The following is a 26,011-nucleotide window of genomic DNA, read 5'->3' as shown; positions in this document are numbered from 1 at the left end:
AGATTGTGGTACCGAAGGTTTACAGAGCATCGAGTCAATTCGGAGTCAGTGAGAACATTGTTCCGCGTCATTTCGCTCTAGGATCGCTCGCCCCGTGATGGCCGAAAACTTTCCGCATTTAAGGTTTTGCTTTTCGCCAGCGAAACACAGCGACACCGGGACGGTCAGGTGTGTTTTCACAGTCTCATAGAAAATTTACAAAAAAACGTCTCCTCCGGTCGTTCCGCGTCATGCGGGACTCCCGAGAGCTTTTGAATGAATAAGGTAAGTTACACGAGGCGAAAATTGCTGTTTTCAGCTCTCAGCAGCGAGTCGGATGATTCTACACATGAAACGGATGCGCTGATATATACAAACAATAAAGCACGCTCTCTCATTCCTTCGAGTATACAAGGAAAAAACACGATCATATCAGACGCAGACTTAGTCGAGCTTGTCGTCGAGGCTGAGACCTATGCAGACTACTGGAGGCTTTAATGATTCACGAAGTTGTTTTCGGGCGGACCCCAAGTCATCTGGGAACGCGAAGCCGACTCCATTGTAGCTTGATTCGGCATCTGATAGGGAGGAGTTGCGGACGGAAGTTTTTCTTGGTGGAAATCGTTCATAGGCATCAAATTTCCGTATCCTGGAGGCGGAGCTCGTTGAGGAGGAAGTCGGTTGAAACCGTGATCGTTGTTCGAAGCCATCTGGTTTTCCCAGGACTGCTCCACTGAAAAGAGTTCAACAAGTCATCGTTATCGGGGATGGAGGGAAAATTTTCGACCGTTTTCGGTGAATATATACACGATGGGCGATGATGAACGTTTGTTCCGTCCGGTGAGGACGGGAGATGCTTACAGTCTGACAAATACGAGACACGACTTTGGCTTGGCTGCGGAACCCCGAACATTGACGACATCGATGGGAACGGCATCGCGGGCTGTTGTTGACGACCCAGGAAACCGGGTGGGATCTGGTGGGGTCCGATTCGGTTCTCGTACTCGATCGGTGGCGAGGTCGATGAGGTCATCTCCGGAGCCGGGAAACCGTGTGGACGTTGCACATTCTGCCACGGGGAGGGACCACCGTGGTTGAAGTTCTCAGCCATGGGATGCGGTGACTGCAGCGGTTGCTGAATCTGTCCCGGCGACGGCTGGTGCATTTGAGCCTGTATCGGTTGTTGCATTTGTGTTGATTGCTGCAGGTGCAGCGGGTGTTGATGCATTGGGTGAGAGAAATTATATTGCTGCTGTTGATGCAGGTGTTGTTGTTGCTGCTGCAGCTGGAATTGCTGTTGTTGGAACTGAAGGTGGGTCGGAGAGAGTTGCTGCGGCTGCTGGCCGGAAAAACTGCAAAAGAAGTGTCCGTACAGGATAAATGGATGGCGAAACGCAGTCGAGGAAATCCCCGATCACCCACCGAAATACGTGACAAGCGTGTACTGGATTGAGAGGGCACTGGGCCCTCTCAAGAGTGGTCTAGGAAATTTGTTGATTCGTTCGAAGGAATATTTCGCGAGAAGATCGGAACAATCGAAACTCGTTAGGAGTCAATTTTGATAAATAGGATATCTCATCCTCAATGCTTTCTACCGCGTTGTCACTTTGTGCGAAGCCCACGGTGGAATCTGTCGAAATAGTACTTACGACCTGAATGATCTCTCGAGATGAGCCATGATGCGCAGCATAGCCTCATCGGGTGAATCCTGTAAAGTTTAGAAGTTTCCTAGGAGTTCCGGAAAATAGTCCGTGAGAGGATAGATACGACGGAATCTCATGCCACAATCGGGACCGAATGGAGTTTTCGCGATGAAGTTCTGATGAAGGACTCCAAGGGAATCACAAAGGACTATAGAGCAGAGTAGGGAAACACTCAGCAGACTCAGATTGTCAAGGCCCTGAGAGGAGCAGAATGAAACCTAAGGCTAGGATAATTGAATGCCTGAGGTGGGGGCCGTTTCGAGGGAAGCGGAACTGTGGGAAGCCTATTTCTGACAAGTAAACCTCACCTCAATTGAAGCCACGCTTTATTTTGGAGAAATAAAGTACACAAAATTCTTGTGGATGACTAATCGACTCACTATCGATCGGAGAAGACATTGAACGATGCACATGAGCAACTGAATAATAACTCTGATCAACCGATCCATCTGGTTTCATTGATATTGCCGTTCAGATTATGTACAGAGGATAAACAAAAAAAATCTCACAAGGCTTGGTCTCGATAAAGCAAATAATACGAAAACTGAATTCCTCCACTTCCCCCGTGAAAATTGACAAAAAGTTCGTCGATCCTTCACGGAATCCTGAACTTGGCGATACGCTCAATCACAAACGCGCCGGTACCGGGTGAAAGTGAGACTCTCTGTCACTTCTCTCCACTACCCTGTCACACTTTTTTTCTTCGATTTACGCTTTTTCTTCCCCTGAGGCCTCTGCTCGCCACTTCCTTCAGCCATTGGTGCTGATGACCCTTCGGATGCCTGTGCCTCCGAAATTCCCGAATTCTGGGTTGCCTCAGAAAGAGCGAGCTCGGCGGCTGAATTGGGAACCGGTTCCGAAGGAGGCGAGTCAGAACCTCCTTCGTCTTGCCCCTCCTTCTTATCGCTGAGACTCGAAGCGGCAAGTAGCTCACGTTTCTTCTGCGATCTCTTCGAAGCTTTGTTCTTGGCTCTTTTCATCGCTTTTCGCGATCGCCGGACGGTGACATTATCACAATCGGCTTGAGCTTCTTCTCCGTCATTTGGACGCTCGAGCTCTTCGGCCTGTGCTCCATCATCTTCCTTGGCATCGGCACCCCGAGCCGCCTGGCTGGACTCCACCTCTGCGACCGTTTCGACCTTGGATTTCGCTCTGTCTGTTCGGGAGTGTGTCCCGAGACGATTGTCGTCGGACGTCGCGGGAGCTTCCGTGGAATGCTGCGCTCGGCGAGATTTCTGAGGACTCTTTCTGGTTTGCTCCGCCTCCGATTCCACTTCCGCTTTCCGAGCATCTTTCCCAGGCCCAGGCATGCGTCCGGGAACTCCCGTTTCGGTGACGGAGGGCGATCGCGAGCATTCCCTCTCATGCCCCTCGGAGCCCCCAGTGCCCTGCTCTTGTGGCTCCTCCGTGACCTCCGATTCTGTTCTGTTGCTTCCGGGTCCGTCGTCTTTCCGCCCGGGCCCATCGGACACGTCGACACCAATCGAATCGACTGTGTCGAGATTCGTGGCGTTTCTGAGAACTCGCGGAGGGTCCCCTGCTTCATCGCGATCCTCCTGAGCAGTTGCTTCTTGAACTTGACACTGAGATGCTGGTTCGGCCGTTGGTTCTCGCAATACTGGTTTCGCGTCTTCGGAAACCTCTACGGGATCACTCGTCCGGGAAGAGAGCGCCTCTTCAGCTACAGTCGCAGGCGGTTTGCCCGGAATCGCAACCTGCCCCTCGGCTAAGGCGAAATGTGCGCTCTCACTCGAGCTCTGGGCTGTGGTCTCCAGAGGACCTGGGGTAGAGCCTTGGGTCTCTCCAGCTCGGCGTTTTCTACGGGAGAGGCGAGTCTTTTTCGACTTTTTACTCTGTCCCGCATTCGGAGGCTCAGTTTTCGACGCATTACCGTCTGGAACTTCCCCGCCGTCTCGTGCAGCGAAAGAATTCTCGGCGGAATTCGCACCTTCTCTCACCTCCTCCGGGATAGTGAATTGGAACGTGAAGGGTTTCGTTTCCCCATCCGATCCCTGTGGGATCGTGGATCCACGCCTTGCGGTTCTATCGCTACGTGAGGGGGCCTTACGCGCGACTGATCCTGAGGGTCCCGGCGTCAGGTTCATTCGAGTCTCTCGAGGACCGGACATTCTCTGCTCCGTCTTTCCCGGTGGCGTCTTCTTCTCGGGCCCAGACTCCGCTTCCACCACCGGCGAAGTTTTTTTTTGATCCGCCGATGCGTCCGCTTGATTCTGTTTCCGCTTGTTCCTCCGCCGTTTCGTCTTCTGCTGAGACGTCGACGGCTCTTGTTCCTCCTGCTGAACATCTTGCTGCAGGCGCCTGAGCTTTCGTCGTTTTGTGCCTGTTTGATTTCCCCCTGGCTGTTCGAGCTCCTCGAGCTGCGGCTCGGATGCTCCGCCTTCAGGTGTCTCCCGCGGACCAGTCTCCTCAGCACCGCGCTTCTCTGGCGTCGCGGTGGACGGCCCCGGTCGAAGCTGTTTCTGAGCTAAGCTTTTCTTGGAGGGCTTTTTGTTTTTTTCTTCCTATCATTTCCTAATTCCTCACTTACTGTTTTCTCTTCAGGTGCGAGGGCAAGACCTCCGTCCACTCTAGGCGCGCGACTGTTCCCAGCTAAATTATTCATGTCGTCCGGAGCGATATGAGGATGATTGGGCTTCGGGAATGCTTGGCTGTGGAACCGATTGTCCTGCATGAGAGGCTGCTGTTGATGATGCTGCATGGGGCGTTCTCTCTGACTTCTGATTTGTTTGAGCCTCGTCGGGCACTCCTTGACGATATGACCGGGTTGCCCGCAAGAATGACAAACGCGTCGATTCGATCTTCTATCTGTTTCGAAATAAAGAGCATCGTATGAGTTAGCTTGCATAGATCCTTGAAGTTTTTCCAGAGTCGAATGATCCTCCTAGATAACCTTCGAGTCCGATTCCGAGAACTGGACATCTCCACTCCGTTCGAGCTCACCTGGTGCTTCGCCGTGCTTCAGTGGGCACGCTTTCATCCAATGACCAATCTTCCCGCATCTTTTGCATCCCCGATCTTTGGGTGGTTTGCCGACTGCTAACTCCCGGACATCCATGAAATGTTTGTACGTCGCCGCCGAATTGGAAAACACCTTCTCCGGACTCCGCAAAAACCAGTTCCTCGAGGTTATCAGCGCGGAGAAAATGTATCTCGCCACTGAAATCAAGGTCAGAGTCACTCTCCGTCGATTTGGTCGCATATGTAGCGATGGGAATTCAGGTAGAGCTCCGATCACCGGGGAGCTCCTCTGGACCCTGGATAGGGAGAAATATATCGGAGGCTTTTGTCGCGCACTCACTTTTTGCTGAGATTCCGGTCCCCAAATTATGATCGAGCTCGAATGGGTCCTCGATGCACAATGGTTTGTTCGTCCACATTTTCTCAAGTCGAGTGAGCGGCTCTAGTTGCCTGATGCTCACGACGAAGTGATCGAAGCGGAATTTCGTCGCATAGTAATCGATAAGACCAAGCCAAAGCTGACCGACGGTTTTTCGGTTGCTTCCATACTCAGGCCAGACCTCGCTGAGCTTCTCGATGTCCTTGAAATAAAAAGCGTTCCAGCCGGCGATCATGACCTTGGGCAGCTCTTCTCCCGCCGGATGGCCGATCGGCGGTATCGACTGCAGTACCGGGACCACATTCTCCACCTGCAGGTAGTGGATGAGCATCACAATATACGCGTAGCTGCTCAGGCTGCCCCTCGACGCGTCGCCCATATGGCAGAGTTTCACGTATTGTTTGAAGGCAGCACCGAGACGCACGACACGCTCGTCGATCATGCTGTACGCTTTCAACATGGCAGTGTTGTGTACGGCCAAAACATTGTACAGTGATATGTCTCCGTCGACGCCGAAGGGGTCGTGGTGGAATTTCACGATCGGGACTTTCGCCGACGCAATGGCCTGAACGTCGCTGATGTCTGGATGCTTCTCGAGAATTTTGCTGATTCTCTTGATGATGTCTTTGACATCCATGCTCGGGTCGATATCTTCTTTGTTTTTGTACTTGAGACAAATATCCAGATCCGCCTTCTCTAGCGAGAAACCATTCCTCGATGAGCCGAAAAGCGTCAGGTACGCTTCGGGCATCGTTTTCTGTATGAAGCTCTCTATGTTCTGGACGATTTCGACCCGAGCGCTCAGTTCGCGTTCCGAGATCGTCGGTCGGAAGTTCTCGAAGATATACTGACACAGCTCGGCGTGATGTCCGAACGCATCGGCGAAAGCCGAACCGTCGACGGGCACGGCTTCCGGTAACTTGGCTTCCGGACAGTTGTTGGAGCGATGACCGGCTTGCCGGCACAGAATGCACACGACCGGAGCACTCTGAAAGGAACACTCGCGGCTTACGGTCTGCATCGATATGCATCGCTGATGGGAAAAAAAAATCGAATATGCGAAACGAGAAATGTCCCGGAGGAAACGAACCGTTTTCCCTGTCAGTGCTTCGACGTTTTCCATTGAGAACTTTAAATTTTCGCATTCACTAATTTGAGTCTGCACCGCGGGCGGCCAGCTTTGATTCCAACCTCGGAGGTCCTTGAGCTCCTCGACGTCGGCCGACTCGGCTTCAGGGGCCGCCTCCTGATCCTCGTCGACCTGGTCCTGATCGTCTTCTGCTTCCGGTACCTCCTCATCCGCGGCGAGCCCGTCTTCGATGTCGTCTCCTTCAGGGTCCTCGATCTCGTTGAGATTCAGATGAGACGAAAGATCGAAGAGAGGTCTTTCGCCGGTGCGCGGCACACTGCGAAAACGGGAGAATGGTTGTCAGCCAACCTGCATAGAGAGGGAGCGAACGACGACGTGGGGGAACTCGGAATGGAACAAAGGTAGTACTCACGCGAAATATATGTACGAGGCGCGGAGACACATCAACAGGTAAGGCATCACTTGCTCGCTCACTATGCATTTGGCTAGGGATTTCTTCTTGCTGTACGGATCCTCGATTCCGATGAATCTCGAAGGCCATTGGCGTGTAGCTAGAGTTGTCTTCTTCCGGCTCCGGATCGAGATGCACAACTTTCTCACGGGAAATTCCGCCGCGTAGAAACGCAACATGCCAAGCCACAATTCAGCGATGCTCATGTTGTTCTCGGATTTCCAGTCGTTCTGCTGTTCGGGTTTCTTGTAATCGTCATCTTCTGTGTCTTTCATAGAGTCGTGAATACACGGTAAAACTGGGGGGGATATCTGTTGCAAATAGTAGACGGTCATGATCGCGAAAGAGTGTGCGGGTAGAAAACCTATGTGAGAATCGTCGAGAGAACACTGTTTCGCCCAATAGCGGAAATTCACGGCCAGAGGCGCCACTCTCTCGTCGAGCGAGCCGTAGTCTTGTAGGAGGCGGTTCGTTTTCAGCGAAGCAACTCCGCCGAAAACAATTTCCACCGCGAAATTCGATGATCTGTGGAAAGCCTTCACCATCGGTATGGCCGCGTTCAGCTGAGCGTCGAAATCTATCAGAGCAGACCATTCTTCTAGGATCTTCAGCACTTCGAAATAAATTTTCGCCTGGATGTTTGGGGGCCCACTATTGCAGAGGTGGAAGTCCATGTTGATGTCGGAGGTCGACAGTCCGAGTTTACTGAGGGAGCTTCCTAGTAGTAGCAGCTTGAACTCGAGGTATTTCTCGTCGACCTTCAAATTCGACTCGGTCAGATTCTCCCGTAGGTAATTCGAGATCTCTTCCAGAATTGCCTCGCGAACCTCGAGGTTCGCCTCCGTCATCCTCTGGGAGTTGTAAACATTCATCAGTTCTTCTTCCAGCGCGAGCTTGTGATTATCTCCAACCGCCCTCGGCATCGCGAACACCACTTTCCGCAAATCCAAAGCGGCTTTTTTTCGTGCATGGATCTTCATGGAGCAATGCTCCACAGCGGAGACCATCTGGTTGAAATGCTGATGGCACAACCGACAGAACCATTTAGCGTTCGGGAACATCGGTGAAGGTCGATCCAGGGAGAAAATACGGTTCTCCACGAGCTGTGCCTTCTTCTCCTTGACGGTCCCGTCGACATGCGGGCGGGGATCCGTTGGCGCTTGCGAGCGATCTCCGTTCCGGAAGTTCCCCGATCCGCTCGGCCGACCCAGAATTCTGGATGGTCCGCCCGGGTTGTACATGTTGTCCGGAGCGTCCTGGGGCCGCGTATCCTGGAAATCATTCATTTTCCTGAGGATGCTCATTATCTGAATCCCCACATTGACAGAGACTACCTCGACGAAGATCACGCTCACAAGATTGGAAACTCACATTCTGATGGGGACGGCCAGAGCTACCTGGCGTAAACCTTCTCCGCTGATCCATTATTGCATGCTCTGTAATGGAGCAAATTCCTATGAGGTCCTTCCCGCACCATCAACTCTCAGCGAATTCCGAATCTCGGCGACTTGTCACTCGAACCGACACTGAAAGCGGAGAATAGGGTTGGTGCCGGAAGTTGAGCGAGTTTCTCGTGGGAGAATGATGCCCTACGGAGACCGGGTCGTATTGTGTGATATCCAGCGCCGACAGAATCCGGATCCCCCCCCCAACATCCATCAATCGAGAGGAATGCTTATCATTGCGATGTACATCGACAATCAGCTGTTTCTGAAGATACTCTCAGCAACGCTCCGCAAGACGATCACGAATCACGAGTCTCAGCGTTTGAGCAATGAGAGCGGTGCGAGTTTCGAGGAACATGGTCGAGACATTCCTGTATTCAAAATGATTCCGAAGAATTCTCCGATTTTCGGTAAAGATCAATGAGCTGTGATAAGTTCACTTCCAATAAAACATCATCGACCGAACGAACATTCGCGGAACCGACCAGGCACAAGCGATCGCTAGATCCGGAAGGAGTCACAAGTTCAAGCCGTTGAACTCTTCTCTCGAGATTCGCGATCGTTTGTTCCTAAGAAAGCCCGGAAAGACTCTTTGAATGAGAGTCTGAAATTTCCGGACACATCCATCGTGACTTGGCACCATTCGCGAGTCGGAGTGGGGGGAGAATCGGAGAGCAAGGGGTTGTTACCTACGAAGCTAGGAATTGTAGTCACTGACGACGAGACTGGAGCGGCGATGCGTGGAGAGCGAATTTGAATATGGGTGTCAACGTGTTCAGAATCGGTCGAGGCGGCGCGGCATCGAGCCCGCTCCTTCGGTCAAAGAGTGTTGCCCTTTCTTCTGACTTCCACAAAGTTGATAAGGTACGACACGATCGAGAAGAGTCTAACCTGAGCCGTACAAGCACCGAATGGTGCAGAGGAATCAATAAATTTCCTAATCGACGTCGGTCAAAAAGGGAAACATCCGCTACCCTTCTATGAACGCACCGATCGTCCGTCGCTCTGTGCCGATGAGAGGAGAGCTCCGTGGTGCTGTTGACTACGGCAGTAAGGACATCACATCTAAACAATTCGTTCCCAAAACATTGCAGACAGCCGCAGATATCAGAGAGGAGGGAGGAAGAGGCGCGCGAAATTTGGATCTGCCAGAATGGTGCGCGGCAGCCATGTACGTGGACATAGCCGAACCATAAGAAATTGCGAGAAATGGAGGCGATGGTCTGTAATCAGAACGATCGGTGGAGCGATGACTAATCTCATCGAGAGAATGAGGATATCGAGAAATATTCATGAGCGTCCGCCGGATCCGAGTGGTCTCTCCCGGGCCACAGCGCTCACTCAGTGCTCAGGCGACGTCGTCGCGGGCAGAGACGTCGATTCAGTAAACGACGGTCGATGCTTCAAACTGCAGAGCTTGGGACTCATCGAAAATCTGAGATGAGGAAGAGGGCAGCTGAGGGCTTCAGGGCTCTCAGCTGTTTCTGAAAGCATTGCCTGCACTCCCTAAGGCAATCGGAAGAAGTTAATAAACTCGAACCCCACTCTGTGCTTCCCGCCCCTACCCTTCCTCGACCTGACCCCGGAGATGAAGGAAAACGTGCCACGAATAGCCCCGATCCCCAAGCGAGTCCGGATCTCCAAAGATTCCCGTCGAGAACACACAGCTAACACAGTGATTCTTTATACTGAATGCAATATATAACATCACTGAGAATTCCTCGACGGATCCGGGACAGACCACGATCCGGGTGGAAGGAGTTGGAATTTCCCGATTTTGCCGCCCCGCTGCATCAGACTTTCAAAAATCTTTCTCCAATCAATGTTGTGAGAGACGCAGAGTACACGACCCTCGGGTCGATCGGTGCTTTTGCTCCTGAGCCCTGAAACGAAGCCGGAATAATTATCATACGGTGGAACGAGCGGAGACCGATAGCGATTGCCGACCGATTGAAATACCGAAGCCTACGCACCTAACTCTCGGGCGATTGTATGAATCTGCTTGCGTTCGTCATTACTGAACGTTGGACTGAATTTCAGTTCTTGAAAGACATCGGTTTCTCTCAGGAATTCCCGCAGTCTCGCATATATATTAGCTCTGAAGCGCTTCCCGGGTCCCTCTGCTTTGGAATAACCCAAACCACGGTTCCCGGAGTGGTCTTGGAGCATGATGGGCTCTATCAGTCCTCCCCCGCCGCCTAAACTCCCTCCACTCCAGCCCATCCTTTCCAGAAGTTGGAAGCCCACATTGTCCTGGGTGAGCCTCCGATTGAGGCCGTCAGCCACACTTTTAGTGTTGGTCCCCAACGGCATCGTCTCCCTCGAGAACTCATTTGTGTCGGCCGCCATGGAACCCACGAGGATCGTTGGACAACTCGCGATCAAGGTCTTCAGCGCCGTATGCATAGCCCTGTCCCTGGACCCGGCTTTCGTGTCCCCTCGGCCTTCGAACTCCAGTTTGCCTCCGCACAGGCTCAGACGGCACACTTCTTCCTTCCCTTCGAGGGTATGAGTGAAAACCGGGGGTGGGATATCGTTAGCGTGGGACGATCTGTCGAGGATGGCGCGCAGATCCGAATTACATTGCGCAGACTTCACCAGGAACAAACCCTCCAATCCGCAAGGCTTCGACGACATCAGGGTGTTGCTTCGTGCTTGAACGTTCCTTTGTAGTTTTGGATTGAGATCCGGCCCCGGATTTCCGTGACTGAGCAATCGGTGCTCCCCGTTCTCGAAAGCGATTCTTAACTGTGCCCTCGAGCGCAAGAGATTCAGAAAATGCAGCGCGGCCAACTTCCTCGCGTCCCCTCTCGATTTCGCGGAGGTTTCCGTCACGACGACGCCGTGAACTCTTAAGATACAACTCTTCTGATCCCCGGAAGATGAGATATGAAATTTACATGATGACGTCGCGACTTCAGCTTCCCGGACAGGTTTTAGAACCGCCATCTGGAATGCCATGTTGAGAGCCACGAATGGATCCTTTTCAAAACCGCCGAGCATATCGATTTTTGTCATGAAATTCGAGTTCCAGAAAAGTTTGCGGACCGTGTCCAGATTGCGTAGAATCTCCGATTGCGCGACTCTGGTCAGCGGTCTGCTCTGTGCGTTTTTGGAGTTGGCGTTGGATGTGGTATTCGCAGGAATTTCGGCTGATAGAGACTTCTCTCCAGTGGACAGATTCGCGGGGCTACCCAAAGAATCTCCCGTTGACGGAAGCGCGGGATTTTTAAACCCATCCCCCGGAAAGGATGTCCTTCCAGAGGATGCAGCTCCATCGAAAAACGCCTTGGCCCTGGGCTTTCGTTTCGCTGGAGTCGGCGACACTTCCGGGACCCCAGATTCGAGGATGAGATGTGGTCCTCGCGACGAAACCTGCCAGGGCTCAGAACTCAGGATTTTCCCCCGGAAATCCTCGTAGGCCGCGGGTTCGCTCGGACCGCTGGCAACGAGAGCCCCTTGGTACGTCAGTGTCGTTTGGCCGGCGGCATCGCTGGAGACCTTTATTTCACCCTGCGTGACTAAGTTGACTTGGAGCATGAAGAACTCGACTCGAGATTGGGCCAGTGGGGGCCTGACTTTCCTCAGGGCACTTCTAGCCGCCTCTAGAGCCGCGAGGATTTTGAACTGATCCGTTCCATTAACAGCTTTTGAGTCTGAATGATTCTCCGTGGGTTCACTGGTCGCTTCTTGTAGCGAAGCGTCTTCGAATTTCTGTCGGAGATCCTCCGAAGATTTCAGCCTCTCAGTGCGAACATTACCGAATGAGAACTCCTCGGTGGAACTTTGCTTGTTTGCGCTGCTCTTATCCACCCCGAATTGGAAAACTCCCGTTTCGAGAACAGGTAGTTGATTCGTTAGGACGGGCTTGCCAAACTGGAACCCCTCGTTGGCCTCGGTCGCCTTCACGAAGCCGAGTTTCTTTATGTAATCGTCTTTCTTGCCGAACACGAAGCCTCCTTCGTGTTTTGGATCGCTCTCGGTGGAGCTGTTCGTTGTCAAGCTGCGGCTGAATCCTAGACCACACCTGGGTTGATCGATTTCAGCAATATCATCCGCAGTCTCGACCACTTCCATCTCACAATCAGTAGGTTCAGGAGCCTGCTTCTTCTTCTTCTTTCGCTTCCGTTCCCTTTTGGAAGCTTTCGAAACATCGTTCTTATCCTTGCCCTCATTTTCCGACAGCTTTGCCTGCCCCACCTCCCTTTTTTCTTCCTCATTTAAGATTTGGAATCTATTTAAAGTCGGGGTGGCGGCGACGAAGTTAATTTTCACAAAATCGGGCTTCCTAGAGGCCTTGGGTTTTGTGGTCATCAGACCTCCAGAGAGTCGTTGCACCTCCTGCATCACCGCGAGAGGATATGAGCATCCCCATACGTGAATGTTGTGAAAACAGTGCATCAAGGCTATCAGTCTCGGGCGACGTTCCATGGGAAACTCATCCCAATTCTTCTCGAGGAAAGCCTTTTTCACTCTCCATTGATCCAATCCCTCTTCGGGTTGCCGATAACGCTCCAAGTCTGCATTCTGCAAGAGGAAGAATAGCTCACGATAACATCACGAAACAAGGATGTTCATGGAGAGTTAGGAGAATAGTCCAGAATAGGTAATTCTCCACCGATCAATGAAGGCCTGGGAGCTCGGATACTGCCTCTTATCGAGTTCGAGCAAAGAGCAGAATCGCCGCTCCGTAAGCAGCGGGGAGGAAGCTGCGTTCGCCTATAGGACCGGCGCAAACTCGAATAGAACTCACTGTAGGGGGCATATTTTCGATGAATTTCTCTTCGGATGCGGACTAGGATCCTAAACACATAACGAACATTCCAATTCAGGAGAAGCAGCCATATCACTCAGAAAAGGAGTGGGAGCAAGAACTCTAGTAGTTCTTCCGATTTTTATCGTGTGACAGATTCGCTCACAGCTCCGAATTCATCCGACGACAACGTAGTTGACGCGCTTTGTTTACGTATCCCGTATTCGGCGGAGAGTCGATATGCCTGCGAAGCGTCCGAATCCAGATGATGACGCTCGTCACCGGTCCGGAGTTTCCGTACTATTTGTGCCCAGGAGCCTGAGTTACCCATAATTCGGTCAAAGTCGATCCCTCCAGCGACTTCGAGCAACCGAACGGTACCGTCAAGTTTCAAAACTAGTATCAAAACCTCTCAGCGCCATTCTCTCCGAGGCTTCGCGTCGGAGACCAGACGGCCCTATTCCGCGGAACTAGCTCTGAATCTGTCAGAAACGGAGTCAGGGGGGGTTGTTCGTGGAAGGAACCCGAATCAGCGATTCCGGAAGTCGCAGCTTATAAATTTCGCTGAGCTATCGGTCAATAGTGGGTCAGCCGTGCTCTCGCAAGCAGAAGTGAGTTTTGCGGGAGCTGCCGTCCAATAGTCCCGGACTCGGAAAGATATCTCACGCCGATTTCCAGAGGTACGGTAATTCCTAGAAGTTTGGAAGGGAATGAATGAATTTTTTTAAGGCTCTGCAGCACGCCTTGTTCCAATTATCCAAGAAGCTGACTACGACCAGGATGTTATCGGCTGATAAGCAAGAGCCAGACCGAGAATTAGAGTTCGAATCCGGAGCGATGCCGAAAATCTTTGGCTTCCTGAAAAACTCGTCCCGGAAGCGGACTATCTCCGGCGGAGATAGAGCCATTGAGAGCCATTGACTTATCCAGAGTCATTGAATAGATGCCGAAGGATGATTGTAGGTCATGAGTTCGGAAGTCATCGCCCAAGGTTCTGCGTTCCTACATTCCAGCGCAGCCATGGCACCGTGGAAGAGAAACCGAGTTCATTCAACCCTCGTCGGGGACAAGGCCAAGCGTTCCGAACTCCGAGCCGCTCCGACGGGCCCCGCGGATTTACGCAAGCAGATTCTCCGGGTAGAGCTCGAGAACATCGATGATTCCAATCAATGGGCTCCACAGGTAATCATCGCAGCTCCAGGGAAGAATACGCGACATATAGTTCCCCTCTCGTGAAGGATTTCGGGCTCGAAATTCATGGACGAATGATCCGTGCGGAGGAGCGGTGCTCCTAGTTTGACCGGCGCATCCGCGTTACAGGCAGGTTCCAGACCAGACTCCAAGCGGAACCATGGGCGGAAACCCGTCCAGGATCCGAAGTTGAATGGAAAACTCATCCCTTCAGTCACCTTAGAGAAATCAGCTAGTCTGGCGGTAAGCAATCGGGTATTGATGGTTTTCATAGAACTCCGCGGTTGGTTCACCGCTTGCCTGGGGAATCCCTGTCGAGATTCTCGAAAGGAAACGGAGAATTTCTCGTGGTCTCACGTAGGGAGCCTGGTTTCTAGAATCTCGCGGAAAGAGGGACGACGCTGTCGAGCTGGAGCCCGCCGTCAGCTTCCGATGGTGATATCAGTCCGAGTCGGATTCTTCGCACAAAAAACACGGTGAGAATATCAGAAAGCCTCGAACAGAGCCCCGGATCGGTGACATGATTTATCACAGCGTTCTCGGAGCAGGATCTTAGACTTCGTTTCGGGTTCCCCGAGTCGAGGAGGTACGCACTTGTGCGAAGGGAGGGAAATGTTCGGCCAAGATCCTTAAATCACATGATTGCAGGGAGCCCGCAAGAGTTCGGTAGTGAACGGATCTTCGCGAATGGGAAAGCGCGCCATAGGATCTAGGAAACCAATCGAATACCCGGTGAGTTCAATTCAGATTCACCCCGAAGCCAAGGTAACGAGGCATAGGGGTCATGGCAAGTTCTCCTTATCATCTACTTCGCTATTGCTGGAACAGCGGGTGAGCCTCTGGGTTCTCGGCTCGAGTTGTCGCTCAGCTTCCGGCATGACTCATTGATAATATCAATATTCACGCATTCGTCACCCCTATTCATTGGTTTCGTCGCTCGCTTTTCAGGAAACGCTTCACCATGTGACCGCCGACTGCAAACTTAACGGAGGTGTGGCTCCCCTCGTTGTGCTCAGGAGACTCGACATGAGAGAGGTCGGTGAATCTTGGTGATAATTCGGATGGATTCTGTCCTTGGAACTTCAACTCGCACAAGTTTTTGACTCGGAAGAATTTAGAACAGTTTTCCGAGAGGAGTTCCTGCTGCAAATAATCTTCATAGAATAATCGAATAATACCTCCCAGATATCGGACGAGGATCTTCTCCCGGAGGAATCGCATTACTCAGTACAAAACTACATAGCTAGAAGCGATTCCGGATTCCGAAGTATCTCACGCACAACAACTCACAGAACCAGAGCGATTCGAGAGCGGAAAGCACCCGGCAGACCTAGAAGATCCGTACCACACCAGGATCCGAAAGTTCAAAAATTTCGACCAGTCCCCGATAATGAGAAAAAATTGTATGACGAATTCCGTCTGAAGCAGGTCGCCGTCAGGCTGACGAAACTGCCGCTCTTGATTCAATAGTCGAATTTCGGGGTGAACAATGATGCGTAAGCGTATTCGCATCACGTGGAGACATACATACATGTGAGAGCTCTCATATACGGCTCCGGATGATCTCGTGTGCGCGATGTCCCCTGCTCGCCAAAGAAGAATATTTAGTTTAAGAAAATGATCGCATCGGATCAGTTGAATTCGATGACGGATCCATGCCCGCTCCCGTTCGGCTGTGAATTGTTGCGTCGTTGATAAAGAGCCGAATGGTTTCGCGCGATCGTCGGTTTTCCATGACTGGTAAAAATGTTGCACAATCCCGCTTTGTGGGAGGCGTTCTATATGAATTAACAGGTACTCGCCCTCGCGAGAGGGTGCATTCTTGCGAGAATAAAATGGAATCATCAAGTCTTGATATTTTTCCTCTCTTGAATTCCCGAATGACAAGGTGAGCAGCTCTCGATAGTATTTCATCGGTTGGGCAGCTCATGGGGATTTTGAGAACGGAAATCGGACTCCAGCTCTGCTTAACTCCTAGCGAATCTAAATGGGATCTCATGTATCATGATCATCTGGAAACGTTTATTATTATAAATACAAAGCTGTTCCCCCATCATATTGCTCAACCGAGAGGTCGAATCATCTGCTCTGACTCAAGCGACAGGATTCGCAATTTCGAGCGTGCTGTGTCGCATACATAAACATAAAAGACCCCGCAGAATCAAGAGGATCGAAACCGCCAGGAGAACTGCAACGAAGAAAGACAGCGGTCAACACTGATGAGAAATGAATTTAGGACGATGCGACGACAAATGAAGGCAGCTTTAGGCTCCAAGTCGATCCGACATAATGAAATCGAGGAGTTTCCTGCTCACCCAGATAAATGTACCAGTAGCCCGCATTGTGCCGCAAACCCATCGTGGTGGCCATGAGCCCGACACATACAATGATGCAGGCTAATCCGATTCCGATATACATCACTGCAGTGCCACGAGCGCCCCGCTCCCCGATATTGGACTCTCTATTGCACAAGGCGCAAACGATCCGATTGTTCGTGGGAAGAATCTCCTGCAAGGGAAGAGAGATCTCAAGCTGAGTACGCGGAAAGTTAGTTTGGGATCTCGCCTGCTCCGAAGTGAATCAACGATCGACTGGTAGATTAGAGATTCCGATGCGCAAAATCACCTGGATGAATGTATTATGACAGTGACCGCAAACGATTCTGTACTGCGGATCCCGCTGGACATTTCCCAAAGAAGACGCCGACGTTGAGGGTCGGTTGGTCTTCACCGTTTTCCCCGTTTTGACGCTTATGGTCGTCTTACTGCAAGGAATGGACTTGTGTTTACAGCCGTCAGGAGTAGAAGAGAATTTTCCTGTCGGTTGCGGTAAGTTTGGATGACGTTTGGCTCTGAGCTCTGAGAGACCCGAATATCGGAGTCGCGCACCAATTTTCTCGAGGGCAGATGGTTTTGAGGACTCCCTGACGAACGATCAGGAGACAATTGCACTCGGGGCACCGCAAGTACGATTTTCCTTCATCGGGAGGTCCGAGAGCCTGGAACGAAGGACGATAGTTGTTTCAGCTCCGGAATCGGTTCCCTGTTCCGGACCGCTCTACTTCCCGGTTCCATTCCGCCGAATTCGGACGTATTTCCTCCGAGGAAGTCGACCCTATCGGAACTCCAAGGATGGTCGGGTCCAATGATTCCGAGGACCAACGGTCGGACCTTCTCGGAGCTACATCGGAGAAGAGATTACTCACCGTGCTCTCATTGCATCTCGGACATGTGATGACTTTCTTGTTCTTTTTCGTCGTCTTCTCAATGGAATATGAACAGACTTCGCACCGCACATAATCGTCGGTTGACGAAGATTCGCCCAAAGCTCCGAGATCCTGTTGAATTTCACTGTAGGGCGGAGGGGGAGCTCCTGGCAGGGCTTCAGGCTTCAAGAGGGGAGTCCGCTCCGATTGCATGATGGAGCCCTGTCGTGCAAACAAGAAGGGTAATGGCTCGGAATACGCGTAATGTAGGAGCTCACACCAATCCGTCAGCTCTCAGAATGATTAAGAATCGAGTCTCGCCGTCTATGCCATACAGACGACGGCTACAGCCGCGTCACGGGCTTCGTCAAATCATTGGATCAGTGAATTGAGCGGAAAACTCCTGAAGTTTCGAAGGACTAAGTCTTTGGATCCCGAGCAACAGAGAGGAGCTATCAGTCGGATTCTCTGCATGGCATTCACGGTACAGCTGTTCGGCTGAAAGCTCGAAGCTCAGTGACCAGAATCAGACTCCGATTCCAACACGAACGCCTGATCACACCCACGCAAACATGAGGGGTCCGCGCCCCCTGTTTGATATCTGGATGAACATCCGAGCTAGAGGTTTGGCGGAATCGGACAGGGTCCAGATCGGTCTCAACTCAATCGGGGTATCTTTTGATCTGAGCCAATAAAGGCCTGCCATCTCAAAAACGTAATATTCACCTATCCAACCGACGGAAAACCGTTCATCGTCACGGCGCGAATCCGTATGATTAAAAAAATATTTTCGAGCTAGATTCAATGTCTGCCTTCCAACTTCCGACTATGAAGACGCACCTTTATCCTAGCCGTCAGCTGAATAGCATCCGAGTAGTTGTCAGATGGAAAATCGGCAAGACGGACCCAATGCTATACGATCATCATCTTCGGTCCGGTAAAGTGAACACAGTGTCCCTATCACGACGTTCGTCGCCAGCTGGGTTCCATGAACACTTGAGTGATGACCGTACCACAAAAAGAACCACAGCCGTCTTCTCATACAGGAAAGAATTCCGAAGACCGTGGTGAAGTCCCTTGGCGCCCACTTGACACCCTTCTATATGTACGTCGCCAAAACTGGGGAACTATGCCTAGAATTACCTAGTTTCAGAAAATATATCAAGGAACCGTCTGCCGAGCGTACGAAATGAATTCGACGCTCGCTTGCTCGAGTCTCTATCGAGGCTCCAAAAAATCACCTAAACGGTCCCCATCGAAGCAGCTCACGGAATTCTGCAAGGGGTTTTCTGTTTGACTTTCCGAAGGTCCCCGTCAAGCTGTCTATCTTCGATTGCTCACCGGTTTCCGCGCACGAGTAGAGTCGCGGTCAGGGATGCCGAGTTGAGATCGAAGCAATTGATTCGATTAGATTCCTAGTGGACGGGAACTCCTTTCACGATGCGGGAGCGCGGTCCCGCCGCGACTTCTCTTGAGCGCGTTTTCCATCCGTCGTCCACCCGCCTAGTATAGGAGCCCGAAGAGCTAATCTTACTCTCGTGGAATCGATCTGACGATTTCATTTTTTTCGTGCTGTACATTATATATCGCGCATCATGCGCTCGGCATTCTGCCTCTGACGAGCTCATTTCTTTCGTGGTCTCGGCACGGGGGAGGGTACATATGAATACTTTCACGATTCACGTGAAATTACTCCGAGAACAAGGCATCGGTATTGAGAGCATGGCCGGGGGCTGCGCTGGTTCGGTAGAGGGGCGCGATTCGGAATCGCCGGAGCGCGGCATGCATCAATCGCTCGGCATCCCGCACAATCATTTCGAATAGAAAAATTCCGATGTTAAGCTGAGGATACCAGCCTGGAGAAAAACATTCCAAGTCTAGAAGCGTCGTTATGCTCGGGTCTTGCAATGATTTCTGGTACCTGAACAGCTAAGGAGAGTAAGGTGAGGAATTGGATTTTTTATCATCTCCACAGTTGGTTTTCCTATCTTTTCCTTTATTCATTCGCTTCAGGACCATGATAGTCACCATCATCATTATCATAATTATTATAATAATAATTGTATACAGTGTTTCGTCTTGATCGCTGTTCTGACGGCAGTACTCTGCGTTCCTCTGGTTGTCGCTGCTCATCCATCAATTTCACCTTCCAAATAATTTTCTAGCTGTCAATATTCCTCTAGCTGGTCTCCCGCGTGACTTTCGAGAAATATCTTCCAGTCGTTCTTCCAATCTCTCGCATAATTTATTCTGCTCCGCGGAGACCGTGAAAATATCCACCAAGCATGAGGCTATTCGAATAAGTTCCCATTTTCGTGTCAGGAGAACTCGTGCTCTTACTGCGATTTTCAGGCAACTCGTTCAGCTCGATTGATTCTTGCAATTGCTGACCGGAAAGGTTGTTGTTCAATAGGAACACGTCGTTAGTACTATTTTGTTTGGAGGCGGGTCCGAAGCCCGCTCTCTTGATCCCCGACGAGCGGGACAGAATAACCGTCCTCAATTGTGTTGTATCGAGGGAGCTCAACTGACGACCAAGAGCCTCCCCATCCGTATCTGAATATCCGTTCCGTAACAGGAGTGATTGGAGGAGCTACGACTCTCAACTGTATGTCGGGGGAATCTCATTTCAATGGAACAGCCGACGCGATGACTTCAATCGAAGGTCGGCCGTGGATGTTTACGATCCGGAGGGTTCTCAACCATACCTCTATTCCTTCCGGATTTTTCATCCCGAGTCACAACTATCGATCCGAGAAACGGAATTCTAGCGGGAGAGTCTCGTGAGTTCTCCTCGCTCCTTCCCGAGATTGAGGCGCCTACTTCTTCTTCATTGATTGTAGGCTCCACGTGTATTTAGTTGGCAACATGCGGCGTCTTCCTTGTGCACTGACGATCGCTGCATGATCGTCTGACACTCAGTCAGTCAATTAATCCGAATCGAGGAATAAGAGATTTACAATCGAAATACGAAGCACGTCGGATTCCCGGTCCGAGCTGAGAAAGTGACAGCGGGTATTGATTGATTCGAACTCCGCGTCGAAGTACTTCCACCCATCGGGGCGATCATCCACGAACGTCGTCAGCTCATCGGTCACGTTGTATGAGTTCATTTGTTTGTCTACGGGCTTGTCTCCTCACTCACGAAAAATTACGCTCCGGCATCGTGTTTGATGTCAAGTATCACCAGGAAAGTACGGAATCCCTCTCTTTGAATCTACGGTAATCTCTCGGCGGTAATCCTCGGGCCGTGTTTGCGAACGATTGGGGCGAGCTCCGGGTGTCGAGGGCCGCCGTGTGTTCCGACCGGTGTCCCGTCTCGACACAAGGGATCCTCCAAGTCTCTCTTCTCTCGTTTCCCTCCTCCTCTCGTCGATTATGTACATCGGCTCGGTTCAAATCACAAGTTCTTGTTAACTTGAGCTGCTCCTTCGATCTTGAGTCATCAGCTATGATAAATACACTGAGGGAAGCAGAGTCTTATTCCTCTCTTTCTTCTTCTTCACAAATCGTTGGTCCGGCAGCTCTCTGTGCAGCTTCAGCTCGTGGAGGGCGTGCTTCGCTTATCTGAACACACCGCGGATATGTGCTCCGGCGATTACCCATAACCTATTGTTACTTGCTCCTGTGAAGACTTGATGATGTTTTAAGCAAACGAAATTCATTCCATTCTCTCTTCTTTCCTGTAGATTGTGTCGTCGGTCGGTGTCACACGGCTCAAGATTACGCCTGTTGAGGGGGTGCTGGTCTCCCACGATGACCACCCCGGGGAGGGCCCTGAGATAAGCAAATCCAAGAATTATTATAGATAAAGAGATGAATGTCGGAACGGGAAGGTCAAGGGGGTAATCCTCGACTTCGCGGATATCGGTCGACATATCGAAGCTGTACGAATGCTGTAGGGAATGAAGCTCATGCAACCTACATTGTTCCTATTCCTGCTGTCGTAGGCGCGGTTGCTTCCGTATCCGCCGTATCCACCCTGGTTGCCGCCTCCGTGTCCACGGTTGTCGTAGTTGCGATTTCCGCCGTATCCACGGGATCTGTTGTAACCGTAGCCTCCGCGTCCTCTGTAGTTGTTGTAGCCACCATTCCATCCACCACGTCGGTAACCCCAGCTTGGAGGAGCCGACACTCCGAACGTCTCCTTGTTGATGCTTCTCTCATGGCGCCAATCGACGCGGCCGGTATTGGCACCGTTCTGTCTCTCGAGTGCCTCGCAACTGATCTGATCGAAGAAGCTCTTGCTCTTGTTGTAATATTCCGCCGGTTCGGTGCCGTCCGTCGGAGCGGGCTTGCCTTCGGATTTCGCCTCTTCCTGATTTTCCTCCTCGCTCCAAGTATAGGATTCATCGTCGCAAGTACCGGCACCGTCGCTGATTTTCGTTTTCGCCATTTTTGATTCGAGTTCTTGGAACTCAAGGTTCGCCTGCTCAAAATCAAACTCCTCGTCGAACTTGAGCGGCTCTTTGTTGGCCTGCAGCTGCCCTCTGGGTCGAAGTCCTCCCATTCCTCCTCTTCCGCGACCCATGCCTCCACCACGACCGCGCATCTGACCGTAACCGCCGCCTCCTCCGCCGCCACCGTGTCCAAACTCTTGTGAAGATCCATGAGGACCGCCTCGCCGCTGCTGATAGTTGTCCCTACCGTAGTTCTCGCCTCTCTGACCTCCCTCCCTGGGAGGATGTTTGTTGTAGCCCTCAGCGTTTCCTCTATAGGAGTTACTGTTCGAGTGCCCGGGACGACGGTGATCCTCTTCTCCTTCACCCTCACGTCGATGCTCCTGGTGTTTGGGCGCTTCGGGGGTACTTGTCCTCGACGCTTCGACGATAGGAGCGCAAGGCGCGGCCTTGGGAGGGAAACCCCCCAGATTCGGGTCGGCCGAGGGAATCGGAGCTCCCGGAGTGGCCATCAGCGAACCTGGAGAAAGACCAAGAGCGCTCCCGAACGGAGATTGAGATTGATGAGGTGGCATGAACATAGGCGGTTGCTGTCCGTATGGTGTTCCTGAGAAATCCCCGAACGAGGGAGCACCCCCCGCCGGAGGGGGCGGTGGGCCTATCGAGTGGCTCACGATGGCCGGGTCCTGAGCCAGCGTTGGGATCGGGGGTTGACAAACACGAAGATCCTTGATGTCCGCAGCTTTGAAAATTATGTACTCGAAAATTTCATCCCGAGGCGGGAACGGGGTATCGGTTTTCCGGTCCTCAGTTCCGAACGATCGCACTGCAACGAGATCGGTCCGTTAGACACACTGCACGATTATTCTCGAGCAACGCTCTCAGTCAGCAATCTCCGGTAATCGAGACACGACGGTGGATATTCGAAATTCCCCACTTTTTCTCCAGCGAGCGTGCGGAGTGTGGCAAATGTTGGGGTGTCGCTTCTGGACTTTCGCACGTCGCATACGAAAGTCGCTCTTCAACGAAAAAGCATCGAATGACAACGATATTTGACGAACCTTTCGCAAGCGCGACGGTGCTTTCCTTGGAGTCGATCGTATACAAGATGCCCTCATATCGAATTTCGGCCTTCGAGATGAGACAGATCTTAGAGCCGAGGTAAGGTGTTGGGGCCGCCATTTTTTAGCCTGTGAAATAATCGAAGCTTGAGATTATAGACGCCGGGTGGAGGGCGACGCGACGCTCACAGCCCGGTCGGAAGTTTCCTGCACGAAATTCGCCCCTGAGATCCCGGCATGCAATGTTTCTCTGAAGCCAGATTTTCGACGCCGCTCTCAAGCTCCCGGGAGCGCTCCGGTGGTATTGACCGGTATGTGACGCAGTCGAGCTATCGGTGAAATTAGTCCGTTCGGAGAAATGCGCAATAGTCTTTCGGTCCGAGAGCTCCTCGATGATATTCTCCAAGAATTAGCGAGCGTATTATCGTGATTTTCACCGGCTTTTCGTTGAGATGTCGCCTACGACGGAATTAGACTCCGCTCGAAGATGCCAAGAGCGCAGCTCACGCACGGAGTGCCCTCTCGAGAAAGCTCACCTTCAAACGATCTGTCCGACTCCACTGGAAAGTCCCGAAGGGGGTCTCGACGTTCAAATCCGGCTCGCAAAGTCCGATCACCACAGATTCAATTCAACAGTACGGATTGCTCCTCAAACTGGTGTAAATACAACACCATTACAACAAAAGCTACGACAGAGTCTGCTAGAAGCTCAGCTTGGAACGACGCTCCCTTTTCCTTTTCTCTCCAGAAATTCCCTGAAGACTCTGTGGGCGCAATCGAATGCTCAGAGCGTCGTTTTCATGAAGGGACCTCTGTCTTGTCGGGGAGACTCCGGATTCGGGGTCGAATGGGGTTAATGAAGTTTTCCCCGAAATTTTCAGTGAAGCTTCTATGGATTATAGATGCGATGACGCCATCTTCATTTTGTGCTCTCTTCTCACCCACACATGAGACTTTCCAGAAACGCCTCCCTGGAGGAGGCAGAAACGCTATAGCTCGACCGCGTTCCAGAGGAGCCACAGATTCCGCATAGAGGGGTAGGGGGTAACTCATGAATAAAATCAAAAATGCCTGCGCTCCAGACGCGGCAGCAGACAAATGTTTTCCTGACGCTGATGATGATGATCTCTGCTAGGAAACGAGTGGATGTAGGGGTTCCTTGATTCTTGACATTCACCGCTCCCCCGGTCGTGCATTGTTGAGCGCTTCCTTGGAAAATCTGGAAGCGGGTCTTATGAAGAGTCCCAGATCGGCCCTTGCCGAGGCATCCCACCCGCGTATTGCTGTTTCTCGCCGTAGCCGCGAAGAGCTGCGGGATCGCAACGCGACCGGCTCGGAAATCGCCGACGAACAAGTTACCTTGTTTCGCTGCGGGGAAGTTCGCTGTAACAGTCATGAGGTCATCGACACATCCTCGGTCATGGTCCCTAAAATCTTGGCGGATGCTTGCCGTATTCCCACCCGATGCGCAATCAATCAGCTGTATCTGGATGATACTCGTTCCGATATGAGGGGAGAGATTGGGAGCCTCCAGACTTTATTCTGTTTATCAACCTCACTCGCGAAATGCAGATGTGCAGAATGCATTCAGTATTTGAAGCGAGCGTCCCCCGACCTAGAATATCGCCGATGCCGGTCTCTGGCGTAGAGGTCCATCAGTCTATCTTGACGTCGGGCATGTATCCCCAGTCCTTCAAGAATTTCAGCGAGTCTTCTGTTCGTCCACTCGGCACATATTCAAGCCCGATGTAGTCCCGGTACCCAAGCTCATCGAGAATGTCCAACACATACAGATAGTCAATTTCGCCGGGAGAACCAGGTTCGCTTCTCTTCGGAGCTTGGGAGATCTGCACATGACCTTCGAATGGAAACGACCGTCAAAATAATTCATTCCCCACGCTTTTTCAAGCGCGACGAGTCGTTGAGATTCTCGTCATGCTTGCTTTTGAGGTCGCATCAGACCCGATTGAGAGCGAGCTCCAAAATCTCATATATCTCACCGACGTAACGGGCCAGAGAAGAAATGTTAGCTGAGAGATTCCCGTGGAGCATTTGGAGATGGAAAACGTCCAACATGATGCGAATATTGCGAGAGTTGATGCGTCTCACATACTCGACCGCTTTGTCATAACTTTGTAGGAAATAATCTTCCCGGGTCTGCGAAGAAAGATGATGAGGTTTACGGGTACCTATGCAAATAAGCTTTGGGTCCTGAAGACGCAGATTAGACTCACTGAAGGTAACTCTAGGGAACTTATTCAGGGCCGACCTGTTTGCAAAGCGGTTCGATTAATCCCATCAGTCCTTCTTTCTCGAATTGTGAGGCGGCATAGCATAGATTTTTAATGTAAGCCGCTTCGGTTTCCGCAGACGTGTATCCAGCTTGAGGACAACCAGCCATTATGTGGACCTAGAAAAGGGAGCACCGTGAAAGGTTCCGATAATTCGGTGGTAGGGTGACGTCCCAGATAAACCCCGACAATATTCGTTGAACGGTTGATGATGGCGAGCCGCAAGCGTCACGTACCTTCTTGCAATTCAAGGCTTTTGCATATCTGATGCTAATCTCCAGAGATTTTCTGAACTCAGCGTGCTTGGAAGGCTGGCAAGCCAGGCCCAGGTCTCCATAGTTCTCCCCTAGCAGTTCCCAAGAAATTGATTTCGTCCTGACGAATCTCGGTGTCCTCATTCCATCGAGAGAGGCGGAAATACCAGCGTCTATATCATACCATTAAGAAATACCTTGGAATGAGTTGATCAGAACGTGTTCCAGCCCCGCGTCGTGTTTCGCTCTCACCATGTCCTCAATAGGCACGTCATACGGGAATTGACACTCAACTGCTGCGAAACCTCGCCACGCGGCTTCACCGTATCGATCGGTCATGTTCGCCAGCTCTTTGAACATCAGAGAGATGTTCGCTGCGAATTTCAGGCCCATCCTGGCGCCGGTGAAAAGCGACTCCTGGAATCAGGATCGTCCCCGATAGACTAAGATTTGGTGGAAAACTCGTGGCTGTTCGTTCTCGAGAACGTGGTCGATTGACCCTAGGTATCAATTCACTCTCTACGGAAACAAAAGTGAGGGGATTAACGCTAGGAGCTCTCTGACGTCTAGATTTGTCATCAGCTGTTAAAGGTGGTGACGTACGTCTTCAGAACTCATCCCTTAGCCTATCCTATCCTGCTCGACGAAACACTGGGAGGACCACCGAATCGATTCGCTCCAATCGCTCCCCGTCAGACTGACCATTCGCCTCTGCACGTCGTAAATCTTCTTATCTTGGGAGTCGGCGACAGGGAGGACCAACCGCGCGAGAGGACCCTATCACCTGATCGCTGTAGACATCTGTAGGATTTTGCCGTGGGCGCGAGAAC

The 26,011-nt window shown here is 51.6% G+C and overlaps 6 protein-coding genes across 6 annotated transcripts; 1 reads left to right on the top strand and 5 right to left on the bottom strand.

Annotated features, from left to right (window-relative positions):
- Window positions 1-473: 473 nt before the first annotated feature.
- Window positions 474-8,006, bottom strand: LOC100904685 (uncharacterized). Its single transcript, XM_029111170.1, has 10 exons — window positions 7,953-8,006; window positions 6,543-7,852; window positions 6,131-6,446; window positions 5,002-6,028; window positions 4,629-4,859; window positions 4,231-4,508; window positions 2,534-3,694; window positions 1,629-1,687; window positions 841-1,331; window positions 474-712 (listed from the first exon to the last, which is right to left on the bottom strand). The coding sequence occupies exons 1-10, from the start codon at window positions 8,004-8,006 to the stop codon at window positions 474-476; spliced, it is 5,166 nt and encodes a 1,721-aa protein (XP_028967003.1).
- Window positions 8,007-9,733: 1,727 nt separating this feature from the next.
- On the bottom strand, window positions 9,734-13,747 carry LOC108864108 (uncharacterized). Its single transcript, XM_018639074.1, has 3 exons — window positions 13,727-13,747; window positions 10,000-12,553; window positions 9,734-9,909 (listed from the first exon to the last, which is right to left on the bottom strand). Exons 1-3 carry the CDS (start codon window positions 13,745-13,747, stop codon window positions 9,734-9,736), a joined length of 2,751 nt encoding a protein of 916 aa, XP_018494590.1.
- On the top strand, window positions 13,264-15,812 carry LOC100902665 (uncharacterized). Its single transcript, XM_003737471.2, has 7 exons — window positions 13,264-13,459; window positions 13,793-13,961; window positions 14,100-14,213; window positions 14,348-14,446; window positions 14,619-14,702; window positions 14,919-15,005; window positions 15,156-15,812. The coding sequence occupies exons 2-7, from the start codon at window positions 13,800-13,802 to the stop codon at window positions 15,438-15,440; spliced, it is 831 nt and encodes a 276-aa protein (XP_003737519.1). The 5' UTR covers window positions 13,264-13,459; window positions 13,793-13,799; the 3' UTR covers window positions 15,441-15,812.
- Window positions 15,813-15,974: 162 nt separating this feature from the next.
- On the bottom strand, window positions 15,975-18,151 carry LOC100902526 (type 2 phosphatidylinositol 4,5-bisphosphate 4-phosphatase). The gene is made up of 6 exons (XM_003737470.2): window positions 18,016-18,151; window positions 17,176-17,397; window positions 16,859-16,968; window positions 16,596-16,734; window positions 16,286-16,478; window positions 15,975-16,158 (listed from the first exon to the last, which is right to left on the bottom strand). The coding sequence occupies exons 2-6, from the start codon at window positions 17,386-17,388 to the stop codon at window positions 16,064-16,066; spliced, it is 750 nt and encodes a 249-aa protein (XP_003737518.1). The 5' UTR covers window positions 17,389-17,397; window positions 18,016-18,151; the 3' UTR covers window positions 15,975-16,063.
- A 2,654-nt stretch (window positions 18,152-20,805) lies between these two features.
- tral (LSM14 family protein trailer hitch) lies at window positions 20,806-23,284 on the bottom strand. The gene is made up of 4 exons (XM_003737483.1): window positions 23,173-23,284; window positions 22,637-22,765; window positions 21,101-22,401; window positions 20,806-20,952 (listed from the first exon to the last, which is right to left on the bottom strand). Exons 2-4 carry the CDS (start codon window positions 22,755-22,757, stop codon window positions 20,899-20,901), a joined length of 1,476 nt encoding a protein of 491 aa, XP_003737531.1. The 5' UTR covers window positions 22,758-22,765; window positions 23,173-23,284; the 3' UTR covers window positions 20,806-20,898.
- Window positions 23,285-24,161: 877 nt separating this feature from the next.
- Window positions 24,162-25,681, bottom strand: Gip (hydroxypyruvate isomerase-like protein Gip). The gene is made up of 5 exons (XM_003737469.2): window positions 25,379-25,681; window positions 25,164-25,273; window positions 24,906-25,046; window positions 24,637-24,793; window positions 24,162-24,494 (listed from the first exon to the last, which is right to left on the bottom strand). The coding sequence occupies exons 1-5, from the start codon at window positions 25,572-25,574 to the stop codon at window positions 24,292-24,294; spliced, it is 807 nt and encodes a 268-aa protein (XP_003737517.1). The 5' UTR covers window positions 25,575-25,681; the 3' UTR covers window positions 24,162-24,291.
- Between the last annotated feature and the right edge of the window lie 330 nt (window positions 25,682-26,011).

Source organism: Galendromus occidentalis, unplaced genomic scaffold (genome assembly GCF_000255335.2).
Source record: "Galendromus occidentalis unplaced genomic scaffold, Mocc_1.1 scf7180000075558, whole genome shotgun sequence".
NCBI lineage: Eukaryota > Metazoa > Arthropoda > Arachnida > Mesostigmata > Phytoseiidae > Galendromus > Galendromus occidentalis.
This window is presented reverse-complemented; position numbering and strand designations above follow the sequence as displayed.

Coding starts and splice junctions, on each gene's coding strand:
- LOC100904685 (XM_029111170.1), bottom strand. CDS start 8,006: ATGGATCAGCGGAGAAGGTTTACGCCAGGTAGCTCTGGCCGTCCCCAT. Junction 4,509..4,628: donor ACCAGGTGAGCTCGAACGGA/GTGGAGATGTCC, acceptor ATTTCGAAACAG/ATAGAAGATCGAATCGACGC. Junction 3,695..4,230: donor TCGCACCTGAAGAGAAAACA/GTAAGTGAGGAA, acceptor ACGATCCCACAG/GGATCGGATGGGGAAACGAA.
- tral (XM_003737483.1), bottom strand. CDS start 22,757: ATGGCGGCCCCAACACCTTACCTCGGCTCTAAGATCTGTCTCATCTCG. Junction 22,402..22,636: donor CACCGTCGCGCTTGCGAAAG/GTTCGTCAAATA, acceptor ATCTCGTTGCAG/TGCGATCGTTCGGAACTGAG. Junction 20,953..21,100: donor ACAGCAGGAATAGGAACAAT/GTAGGTTGCATG, acceptor TGCTTATCTCAG/GGCCCTCCCCGGGGTGGTCA.
- Gip (XM_003737469.2), bottom strand. CDS start 25,574: ATGGGCCTGAAATTCGCAGCGAACATCTCTCTGATGTTCAAAGAGCTG. Junction 25,274..25,378: donor TCTGATCAACTCATTCCAAG/GTATTTCTTAAT, acceptor GGGAACTGCTAG/GGGAGAACTATGGAGACCTG. Junction 24,794..24,905: donor TCGAACCGCTTTGCAAACAG/GTCGGCCCTGAA, acceptor CTTTCTTCGCAG/ACCCGGGAAGATTATTTCCT.
- LOC100902526 (XM_003737470.2), bottom strand. CDS start 17,388: ATGCAATCGGAGCGGACTCCCCTCTTGAAGCCTGAAGCCCTGCCAGGA. Junction 16,735..16,858: donor ATCTGCCCTCGAGAAAATTG/GTGCGCGACTCC, acceptor CATTCCTTGCAG/TAAGACGACCATAAGCGTCA. Junction 16,479..16,595: donor GTCATAATACATTCATCCAG/GTGATTTTGCGC, acceptor CTTCCCTTGCAG/GAGATTCTTCCCACGAACAA.
- LOC108864108 (XM_018639074.1), bottom strand. CDS start 13,747: ATGACCTACAATCATCCTTCG. Junction 12,554..13,726: donor TGACCTACAATCATCCTTCG/GCATCTATTCAA, acceptor TTCCTCTTGCAG/AATGCAGACTTGGAGCGTTA. Junction 9,910..9,999: donor TACAATCGCCCGAGAGTTAG/GTGCGTAGGCTT, acceptor GCTTCGTTTCAG/GGCTCAGGAGCAAAAGCACC.
- LOC100902665 (XM_003737471.2), top strand. CDS start 13,800: ATGGCACCGTGGAAGAGAAACCGAGTTCATTCAACCCTCGTCGGGGAC. Junction 14,447..14,618: donor TTCTTCGCACAAAAAACACG/GTGAGAATATCA, acceptor ACATGATTGCAG/GGAGCCCGCAAGAGTTCGGT. Junction 14,703..14,918: donor GGAAACCAATCGAATACCCG/GTGAGTTCAATT, acceptor CTCGCTTTTCAG/GAAACGCTTCACCATGTGAC.